This window comes from Biomphalaria glabrata, chromosome 2, assembly GCF_947242115.1.
Source record: "Biomphalaria glabrata chromosome 2, xgBioGlab47.1, whole genome shotgun sequence".
Taxonomy (NCBI): domain Eukaryota; kingdom Metazoa; phylum Mollusca; class Gastropoda; family Planorbidae; genus Biomphalaria; species Biomphalaria glabrata.
The window spans coordinates 21,266,138-21,277,760 of NC_074712.1; the positions used below are offsets into that span (position 1 = coordinate 21,266,138).

The following is an 11,623-nucleotide window of genomic DNA, read 5'->3' on the forward strand; positions in this document are numbered from 1 at the left end:
TAGCCCTACAATCGATATCTCAATATCTCTAGATCTAGATTTAGACTACTGTTGTGATACTGCCAGGCAGTCTTCGTTAGAGTTTATAAACTTCCGGTTCAATGATTTAGAATAGTATTCATCAAAATCCATTTATAAAAATGTAATTATATTTGATATCATGTAGATTTATGATTTAGGTCCATATCTAGATCTACTTGTTTATAAATTATATTTTTAATTATCAGTCATTAAAGTCATAATTAATATGTTAATCTTCGTCAAAAGCTTTACAAGTGGCAATAACATTTTATATCTAGAGATAAAATGTACCAGTTATCGATAATGAATAAATGATGATAGAATAGAATAGAATTTATAGATCTAGATCTAAATAATCTAATTAAATTATTAAAACTTGAGTAGATGATAGATCAAGATTATCAAGATCTAGATCTATCAGTCTATCTAGAATCTAGGACTAGATCTATAGACTATAGAGTTAGTCATTATAGTTATAATACTAGGACTAGATCTATGTCTATTATAGTCTATCTCTAATTCTCTATATTCAAAATATTCTCTAGATCTATATCATATACTTGATATAGATCTAGTATTGTGGTAATCATTCGTCTTCGACGGTTGGGTCCCCTTTGGAGAATGCTACGCAAGTGGCAGCATCCTGTCTATCCTCACATTGTCATTGTCTAGTTAAAGTTAGATCTAGGTGACTAGTAGGTCATCTAGGTTCCTACCGGGTACATGGTATTAGTGACTTATTAGTCACTATTAGTGCATATAATCATAATCTGGGTCCACAATATAATGTAGGTCTATTATATAGATCTATAATTATAATCTATAATTCTATATCTAATGTTTGTTGTGTATTTCATATTAATGTTATTGTTTTTAGCTTTTTTTTCACGAGAAGTATTGTGTGGGTGTTTTTTTGTCAGTGACTGTTATAAAAAGTATGGTGTTCTATTTTGTGTATACAAAGTTTGAACTACTTTTAGAGACATTCATAACATTTGTAGTAACTTTTGACTAATTGATTTTTTTAATAAAAATAAATAAACAAATATAAAGTGTTTTCTTGACTTTCGCTGGTAATACGTTCTAAGACCGCACACTAAGGTCAGATTTTCGCGGTAGGCTATTAATATCATATATACGATTACTATTTGATTGATGTGCTTGTACAGCTATTTCGGCCAATCAGCTTCCAGAAAATTTGGCGATGATGTATTTAGTTGTTTTGTTTTTTTTCCAATAGGCTACTCTGCGCATGAACATCGTGTGGCTGTGGGAAAACCCGTGTCACAGTGTAAAACAAAAAAAAAGGAGTTTTTTTTTTTTATTAATTTTTTGAAAACCCGTGATATAGCCCTTCCAGGGCCAGTCCTACAGATTGCGGGGATAAGGATAATTTTAAAAGTGAACATTAAGATTTACAATTTACAGCTAAGGGCCCCGCATTTTGACGCTCGCCCAGGGCCCCGGCCCTGCTCGTCCCTCCTCCTTTTACATTCTGGACTTGGAACCAGACAATGGTGGAGTTGCCGGCATTGTAACTAAATTTTATTTTTAAAAACGATTTTATCTTTAACTTAACTTTAATTTAACTAAATTTTATTTTTAATAACGATTTTAAGCCAGCAGAGAAGACATATGCAATTTGATACATTAGTGTAATGACGCAAAAACAAGATAAATAAACTAATGGAAAGAACATCGATATATTAAATATATAACAGGGTGGCTCTCAGGCATTTAAATGTATTGACCGGTACTTTAAAGAATCGTGTAGTAGTGAAATTTTAAAACTTTTTTATATGACATATATAGGGATTTTGATATGAAATGAATTAATTTGATTCTGAGATAATATAGTTCCTAGATGTAAAGACATGGTTGACGACATTGTGTTGATACGGGGGCAAAACAGGCAAATGAGCAATTCCATTATATAGGCTGCCCATGAGTCCGAATGGATCATCGTTCCAGCTTTGATATACTGCTCAATAATGGGAAGCAGAGTATTTGCTGAACGATCCTCAACAAATACCATGAAACCATTATCTGTAGTCGTATCAATACCCCCAAAGACCCATTTCGGAGGCACATGACGACCAGCATGGTATATCCTTTTGGCCACAACAGACTAGTCAATTTCTACAACATGTCCAACTCCGCCAATACGAATCGGATGGAGAGTAAGATATCTTCTACAAATGTCTCTAAAGTAATTAAACCAGTCCACCACAGTGCCGCTAGAAAATTTCCAAGTCTCCATCACCATCCCGTTCTAGCTGAGCTCCAAAATAAACCAGCCATATAAATTCCCCCAGCTAAAGTTGAGATTGTGAGAGAAAACTACTTCCCTGAGAGATAACTTTTTACCCTTATGACGGGCAACGATAGTATTTGCCATCCTTCCGATCAGCACTATTTATCTCGGTCATCCCGCGGCCACATTCAGGCAAAGGACAATTCGGGGCAGTTCTTCTAAAAATTTTGCGGTCTTGAAGGAACTCTAGAGCAGTTTCTACATCATGCACAATGTCAGCAACTTGACTGATATGCATTGCACTAATATAAACAATAAAAGGGTAATGTATTACATCTAACAGCTGCATACCAAGAGGTAGGTATTATTATAATTGAACTAGTTTATCAATAAGGGGGCATAAACAAAAAGTCTGTAAAAGAAAAAAGATTGAAAAACTCACAATTGTCTTTGTATCCGACAGTTCAGAAAAAATTAAAACTGTGTTCACTCTCTGATGGTTAGAGAACAAACTACGCGAACTACAACGTGGACTTAATTTATACACAGGCTGAGAATGTTGCGGAACTTGTGTAGTTATCCTGGAGTGGGAGGGTCTTCTTCTACCCATTATGATTATACATTAATTGAATCAATTCCTGACATAGGACACAGCAATTGGACAACACCTGCAGTTTTCTACATTTTTTTTTTTTGCTATCTAATCATCTAATCTAAAAAATAATCTATATGCTTTGTTATTCTTATTCATATTATAATTGTTAGATTTTTTCATTGAAAATATTTCTTATTTTAAATTTAAACTAAGAATACAGAGTTAGTAGTGTTAATGATAATATTACTAACATTTACTTTACAGCACATAGTCAAGTCATAGGCTAGATTTAGATTAATAATTTAATAGGCCCAATAAAGGAATGCTGAATCACTAATGAGTCTATAATGTCAGGTTCAAATGTCTTATCAAATAATCAATATTATAAAGAATACTAAAGTTACATTGGCGACATAGCCTATTTTACTGTAAAGTCTTTTTTTTTTAAGGTAAAGGCTAACATCTATGAATTTTTGTCAAGTGTTGTTTTTTATATTATTATTTATGACAAAGGGTGAGAAGTGATAGCAAGTCTAGAGATGACAAAGAAAAAAGTGACAAAAAGAAAGAAACCAAAGAAAATAAGGAAAGAGGCAGGGACAGAAAAAGGAGAGGTGGATCTTCTAGTAGTGACTCAAGGAGCAGTTCGTAAGACGATGTTCTTAATTAATACTCAGTTACTCTGTGAACTTCACTCCTCAGGCTGTCATCACCTATTTACGTTTTTTTAAATATCTTTTACTGGTGATTGGGGTTATAGTTTTTTCTCTTTTGATTAGGGATATAATTTTCCTGCAGATGGTTTGGAATTTTACTTTCTTTTTTGTATTTTGTGAAATTTAACAAACAAACATCCAATTTATTAGCTCTGTCACATTGATTGAGGACAGACACTTTTCAATTTTTTTTTATTGGAATGGTTTATATTCTCACCATTTTGTGGCATATTATGTAACTTAAGATATTTAATTCCATTACCCAGATTTATTAAGGTATTTAAACCTAGGGTAGTAATTTTCATACCTTTGATTATTCCATTGACAATTGTACAAATATTGTACTAATTGTATATAATATAGAATAATTTGAAGATTTAAAATTGTTTGTGATAGGTCATCTTCTAGATCTCGGAGTGGTACCAGGTCATCATCATCTGGTAGCTCAAGCTCTGGCAGCTCAAGTTCAAGGAGTACTTCTCGATCAGGCAGCTCTAGTTCCAACAGATCCTCTAGTAGTGATAGTAGTCGTAGCAGAGGAAGGGATCGGAAACAAAGAACAGAGTAAAATATTTAATCATTTTTGTTGCCTAAATTTTTTTTTTAACAGAAAACCTAATATTCCTGGCCTATGATTGAAACCCATGCTGTGGTAGACTGGTTTAGCATACCTTACCTATACATGGAAAAGGAATTTGTGTATCACTTTCACCTGTTCCTTAGTCTTTTGGACTATTGACCATCTCTTTCAATTCCTCTGTCTTTGAATAGGATTAGAGTCACTTTCATTGACAGACCCATCCGCTCTTTGATGTTGTCTTTGCATATTCTTTTTGTCTCTAGTTCCAACAGATCCTCTAGTAGTGATAGTAGTCGTAGCAGAGGAAGGGATCGGAAACAAAGAACAGAGTAAAATATTTAATCATTTTTGTTGCCTAAATTTTTTTTTTAAACAGAAAACCTAATATTCCTGGCCTATGATTGAAACCGGAGGCGCGGTGGCTGAGCGGTAAAGCGCTTGGCTTCCGAACCGGGGAACGGGGTTCGAATCCTGGTGAAGACTGGGATTTTTAATCTCGGCATCTTCGGGCGCCTCTGAGTTCACCCAGCTCTAATGGGTACCTGACATTAGTTGGGGAAAAGTAAAGGCGGTTGGTCGTTGTGCTGGCCACATGACACCCTCGTTAACCGTAGGCCACAGAAACAGATGACCTTTACATCATCTGCCCTATAGACCACAAGGTCTGAAAGGGAAACTTTACTTTACTTTACTTTATGATTGAAACCCATGCTGTGGTAGACTGGTTTAGCATACCTTACCTATACATGGAAAAGGAATTTGTGTATCACTTTCACCTGTTCCTTAGTCTTTTGGACTATTGACCATCTCTTTCAATTCCTCTGTCTTTGAATAGGATTAGAGTCACTTTCATTGACAGACCCATCCGCTCTTTGATGTTGTCTTTGCATATTCTTTTTGTCTACTTCTTCTTTTCCCTGCTACTATTTTCTTATGAAAGATAATAGTGAGCTGTGTGGATCTCATGATATGGCCTTATAGTCTTATCTTTTTGGACAATGGTCAAAAGGTCATTTAATGAGTCCTGATACCCATTGTGATCCTGTTTTGAATTTTCTCATTTTGATGTAGATGATAGATACCTAGAATCCTTCTCACTTGTGTATATTACATTTTAAAATCTTTTAAAATAAAATTAAGCAGTAGATTAATATAGATATTTTTTATTTAATTTTTATTTTAAAATTAATCTAGTCAAAGTTACTTTTGCTAATAAATTTATTTTCTTTACCTAAAAAATTTTTTATTATTGTTTAAATCAGAACACCTAAACGCAAAAAAAGAAGTCCTACACCAAAACCAACCAAAGTTCATGTTGGTCACCTGACTAGAAATGTGACAAAAGATCATATTCAAGAAATTTTTTCACTTTATGGAACCATCAAAAATATAGATATGCCAATGGACAGAATTCATGCTCATTTCAACAGAGGTACTGTCTACATAGAATATGAATCTGCCGAGGAAGCTGCTAAAGCAATTAAATTTATGGATGGAGGTAACATATCATTTAACAGCCAGGCTGAAAACTAATAGCTATATACAGGTAGTCCTCACTTAACCATGGCTTGAAGTTATGAAAGGCTTGACGACTGACCCATATTTCCATTGTGCAATATTATTTTGAAGTAACAATCAGCAAATTATTTTCCGCATACTGTACTTCTGTGTGTAATAAAATGTTTTTTTCAATCTAACATTTTTACAGAACAGTGCTAGTATTGGAAAGGACTTCTTATAAAAAAAAATGTTTTAATCATTGAAAAAGTAAATACATTATAAATTCTAAATACAAATTTTATTATAGTGTAAACAGCCACTATAAAGAATACAGTACAGTATTCAATGTAAAAGCAATAACTTTTAAATCTATGAAATTGTGTAAAACAATCATTAGGCTATTACAAACATACCCTATCTGATGAGTACAGTACAGTGTAGATATGAACTAGAGAGAAAAATAAGTTTCATGAAGATATTAAAAAAAATGCCAAGCCCTCTTCAACATTTGTTTTTATTGAAAGGGAAATCTGATAGTTTTTCCAATTGAGTTATTGATATATTTAAATTCTGCAAAAAAAATTATAATAGTAAATTATAACATTTTTTTATTTAGATATTTAGAAACGTATATATTTAATAAATTTGACAGTAAATTTTTCGTATCTCAAAAAAGGGGATTGTGTGAGATTTTTAAGGGAATGGCTACTTCACTCCTCTCAACAATACTGAAGCAGCAGATCTTGATCTAACCATGGGTACCCACATGATTGTTTTGCAGGGGGTGGGGTTCAAGTTGCAACCTATGGCTCATATTTGAAACTTTCTTGCTACAGAGAATATTGAATAACTTGTCCCCTCTAATATAGAGTGTTTGTGTGTTTCTATGATGAGGGTGGGAAGACATTAACAATTTGTTATGAATGATGCAAGATAGGTGGCATAGTTGTTCAAGTCACTACATTGATTTCATCACAAGTTGAGTTTCTTTATATTATAATAAAGTTATAGTTTTAGTATTTATTCAAGTTATATTAGTTAAGATGTTTTATGCCTACGGCTGTTTAGTTGTCTACCAGCAATTTGGTGCTACAAGTCAACAACCGTTAACTACCTCCTCCCCCCCCCCCCCCCCTTTAAAATCCCTGTTCACTAACAAATACAATTGCATTGTTATAAGATTGTCATTGCAATATTAATGCACTGTAAATCCTTGTTTTTAATGAAATTTAAAAGCAAAAATTTGAACAAGTGAAAACAAATTATTTATTGTACAGGGTGTCAAGTTTATCCATGTGACCGTGCATCCCTACTGTCAATTAAATAGATACTGCAAATGTTGACTGCTTAAACTGTTAATAACTTTACTGATTAAATGCTTTTAGTTGTGATGGACATGCTGGCAATGAACACTTATCATGAGTGCAGAGAGTTATTGCTGACCCCAACCAAGTTCTGATTCGTCGTATTATGCTGAATGATCTGTCAATGCTACATTTAGTGGCCAGTAAAGTTGTCCAACATCTGTAACCTGTGATAGTGAATGTCATTAATTGAACAAGTTCGTCATATCATATTCAAAATTGTTGATTCAACACGTGTGTTGCTGACAGCTAGTAGACTTCTGAATTCTTCAGGTTCCATCTTTTACATCGTTTCAGGATACATACAAAACAGGTTGATTGAGCACCATTATTGTTTTAAAAGCGAGACATTAATAAAGGAACTAACGAATCAAAATAATGAATATAAAGCTGTGTTCTGTACTAACTCTCAAAATCCAAGCCTTTGGTGTTTGTTCGGTGTGTTTGTTGACTGCAGCATCAACTCAATACCAAGTTTGTATGCCAGTGTTCTCACCTTATTCATGATGTCACCCCTGAAGTGTTCCTCAGCATGGTCACGTTTTTTTATTATGTCAATGAGACTACTGATGTGCTGTTGAGCGGTCACTATGTTAAGTCAAACAGACTGCTACATCTGGGCAACTGATTTAAGAACTGATGTAACAAAAAAAAAAAAAAAAGAACAAACAAATGATGTTTTTCATTAAGAAATTGGAGAAGGGGGTCAAATTGATTGAGCCTATTGATTTGTAAAAAAAAAAAACCTGAGGCATGAGATGTCGAGAAAGAATAACTTCTATTAAAAATGCTTTTGATGTGTTTTATTAACAATAGTTCATTATTTTCTTTTGACCAAAATGTAGGTCAAATTGATGGCCAAGAAGTAACAGCTGCAGCAGTTCATGTTCAGCGCAATCCAGCACGTCCACCTCCACGCCGAAGTCCCCCTCGTAGAGGTGGTCCACCACCCAGATGGAGAGCGTCTCCTCCAAGATTTAATAGGGATAGAAGAAGGTATCTCTTTATTTATATTATTATTAGATATGGATGAAATTTTTCAACTTCATTAGGGCCAAGACAAAATCACATATTTTGTTTTAGCTTTACCTCTATAATTTTGTCCATTAACCATGTAGTGCCTGTCATGGAGTAAAAAAAAAATCTAGGCATTGAAAAATTTGGAAACTTCACTCTGTGACAGTGAGACATGGTAGAGCAATGCTCTCATTCAATGACTTCTTTATCCACCTTATTAGTTTAGCTCTGCTTAACCCTATTTAATTAAAAAAAATTTTGTTCTGAAGGTCTCTTTATTTATATTATTATTAGATATGGATGAAATTTTTCAACTTCATTAGGGCCAAGACAAAATCACATATTTTGTTTTAGCTTTACCTCTATAATTTTGTCCATTAACCATCAAAACTTCACTCTGTGACAGTGAGACATGGTAGAGCAATGCTCTCATTCAACGACTTCTTTATCCACCTTATTAGTTTAGCTCTGCTTAACCCTATTTAATTTAAAAAAATTTTGTTCTGAAGGTCTCCACCCAGAAGAAGTCCACCTAGAAGGCGATCTAGAACACCTGTTACAAAAAGAAGACATAGCCGTTCCAGCTCGAGCTCATCTCGCTAGATGTTTATATAATTTTGTTTTGCTTTATATGTAATTTTAATTAAATGCACATTTTGAAAAAAATAATACTTTTAGCATTGTTGTTAAGTCATGGTATTAATTATAGTTCATTGGGCTATTCATGAAGTTATTAAAACTTATTTTAAAAAATACCAGTCTTTTTCTTTTTCTAAAACTTTTAAAGATGTTCAACAATAATTATTTCTTGGCTATATCACCAAAATGGTATTAAAATACTGAATTAGAGGTTTTGGTGGCACTAACTTGTAAAATGTGTCAAGTTAATGAGCGAGCAAAGGGATTAGCCTGGAAATTTTTACCATTTAGGTGCTTGCTAAAATGCAGTTTTGACAGATTCATAACTTAAACAATTTGCGAAGTACCAGTATGCAAGCTTTCTATTAAACCTTTGTATTTTATTTTCAACATTTCCCAAAAAGACAACAGTCTTTATAAAAAAAAAGTATAAGTAGAAATAGCACAAAAATAGGATTTTCTGTATTTCTAAAGAAGTCAACTTTAAAAAAAAAATGTGCCTTGCTCATTTCTGATACCTTTTAGACCCTCTCTGAATTTAAAAAACATATCTTAATAGCATCAAAGAAAGATAGATCTAGAGTCTATTTTTCTTTTTTTCAAGAGAGAAAGTAATGATACTTTGGTGCACTGTCATTTCTCTACATTCAAGAGATAGCAAATAAATTAAATTATTACAATTAATAAAACAAAATTGATATTTCCTTATATTTATAGGACATAAAGCCACAATAAATGTGGTGTGGTAAACAGGAATGAAGTATTCAATTGGGGCCTTCGGAATTTGATTTTTTTCCTCTTCTAGGCCTGAGACTGATGGGCCTAAAGAAATGCTTGCGGTGTCTAATACCATACATTGCTCACATTATGATTAAAGGGAAGCGTTCTCCAGAGGTCAAGAACGCTTGAACTTGGCTTAGCTTGGCTAAGTATGAAGGGGGATCGAGATTCGACTCCAGCAGAGTTGTGTTTCCCGAGTGCCTAAATGCAGCACGGAAAACCTCACAGATACCCGCTCCCCCCCACTGGTCCACAAATGAAATTGGACCATAGTGCTCTGAGCATGCTTTAAGCATGAAAGTAAAAGAAATTTAAAGAAAAAGGTTAAAACTTACCATAGATGCATTTATATAGAATTCTAAAGCTGAAAAGGGGGGGGGGGGGAGCAGTTTAAAGGCGAAAAGCAACATAAGGTAAATTAAATATTGTGTAAACAAATTGTACAATTTTTTTAATGTTCCTCAAAGTTGAAGATAATCTACTTCTTAGTCCAAACCTTCTGTAGGATGATGGGGAATGGCAGCAGGCAGGGTATGAACTCTGGACCATAAAGACAACCGAATGTCAGTCCAACACATATACCACATGACTAGACAGCCATCTGAAGAGAAGTCAGATATTTTTACCAACTTTTGTTTTCTTGGTGGGAGGTCTAAGACTGCTTTATTGATCCTTGCGGAAATTTGTTGTGATTACAAGGACTCTTTTTCTCATATAAAGACAACACAACAGAAAAATACACATAAATACAACAGACACAACATAGAGTTCATTCAGCAACTACACAAGTGGCGGTGATATAGTCTGACCGAGTGAGGCACGAACGAGTTTTTGTATCGCTCTGTTCTTGTTTTGATTGATAGTAGTCGCCCACTTCGCGACGACCTGACATAGTTCTGATGGAGCTGGTGACCATTGTCTTCCAAGATTTTTTCGATTTTCCTTTGATACTTTTGTTCAAAAAGTTCCTTTAAACGGTATGATAATGTTGTGACTGTAATTGTTTATGCCCTTTTTATGATGTTTTCTAGACGTCGCAACAGTTTAGATAAAGCGTTGCCTTGCCAACAAGTTATTCCGTTTGTTAGCAGATTTTGTATAGTTGTGCCGTAAAATCTAGGATCTTCTTGTTTAGTTTAAAGCTATTGTGTTTGTATAGAAAAAATAGTTGCTGGGCTGTTTTCTTTGTCAGAGTTCCAAGGTGGTCTTCCCATGAAAGTTTGTTATTAATGATAACGCCAAGATATTTATATGCCTTTACTTGTTCTATAGATGTGTTTATTTGCAGTTCACAAGGTCAAATAAGTAAAAGAGATACGGTACTAGAATTTACAGGGCAAATGCTTATGTGTGTATCTGATAAAGTTAACATGGCATGTCTTTCTAGTTTGTTTTGAATTTTTAGCAGCTATCTTGTAAGAATTTCAATTACTGTACTTAGTAAATGAATATACTATTTTTCTCTTTTTAATTGTTGTATAAAAAATATACCTTTCGGACTCTACACAATAAGAAATTTTGCAAGCAGTTCAAATATTTAATTGCATTCACTTTTGAATCAGGGAATAGCAATGTCAACAAATGCACCACACAAAAATAATTATAAGAAGAAAAATAATTTTAAGAAAACACAAAGCTAATCTAAGGGGAAGAATTACTAACAGCCATTTCTATCAGGTTTATTGTCCTTAATATCAAACTAAATTAATTACCACTAATTAATTAGTTAATATTTGGATTGATTTATATTTTGTTAGTAACAATGAATAAATGTGCAAAGTTTCAATCAGAGAATTGGAAGTGGGAGAAATAACTTTCCTGACATTTCAAGTTCTTTCAGTCAATTGGGTCTGTGGTACTTTTCTTTTGAAAACAAAAATCTTGAAGCTTCCAAAATGCCAAAGAATTATTTGTGAATCTCTTCTTAGTGATGAACCAGTGTTGAAATATGAACAAAGTATTGTTGAATATCTTATATATCATATCTTATCTGAGTTTAGACTAACTTGACTTTCTCTTGCATCTGTTTTAAGATCTCTAATAAGGGTTCTTACATGTTCAAGTATTATTGGTACAAGTCTGTGGCCACTCATTCATGTGGACATATCAGACAAAAAGTTTGTTTTGTTTTTTGAGTCAGTGAGCATTCTGGATAAA

General features: G+C 33.6%; 2 protein-coding genes across 2 annotated transcripts in view; both read left to right on the plus strand.

The window, feature by feature from the left end:
* LOC106057162 (ribosomal L1 domain-containing protein 1-like) overlaps nt 1-11,623 on the plus strand; it is a 187,793-nt gene that overhangs the window by 43,913 nt on the left and 132,257 nt on the right. The gene's annotated exons all lie outside the window — the stretch shown is intronic.
* On the plus strand, nt 39-8,716 carry LOC106051658 (RNA-binding protein with serine-rich domain 1-like). Its single transcript, XM_013206863.2, has 6 exons — nt 39-142; nt 3,384-3,518; nt 3,983-4,150; nt 5,429-5,664; nt 7,876-8,026; nt 8,557-8,716. Coding segments are annotated over exons 1-6 (786 nt in total). The 5' UTR covers nt 39-140; the 3' UTR covers nt 8,651-8,716.

Bases quoted from the DNA above. Each gene is read 5' to 3' on its own strand.
- LOC106051658 (XM_013206863.2), top strand. The intron at 3,519-3,982 runs GTAAGACGATGT...TGTTTGTGATAG, and splicing joins AGTGACTCAAGGAGCAGTTC to GTCATCTTCTAGATCTCGGA. The intron at 4,151-5,428 runs GTAAAATATTTA...TGTTTAAATCAG, and splicing joins GATCGGAAACAAAGAACAGA to AACACCTAAACGCAAAAAAA.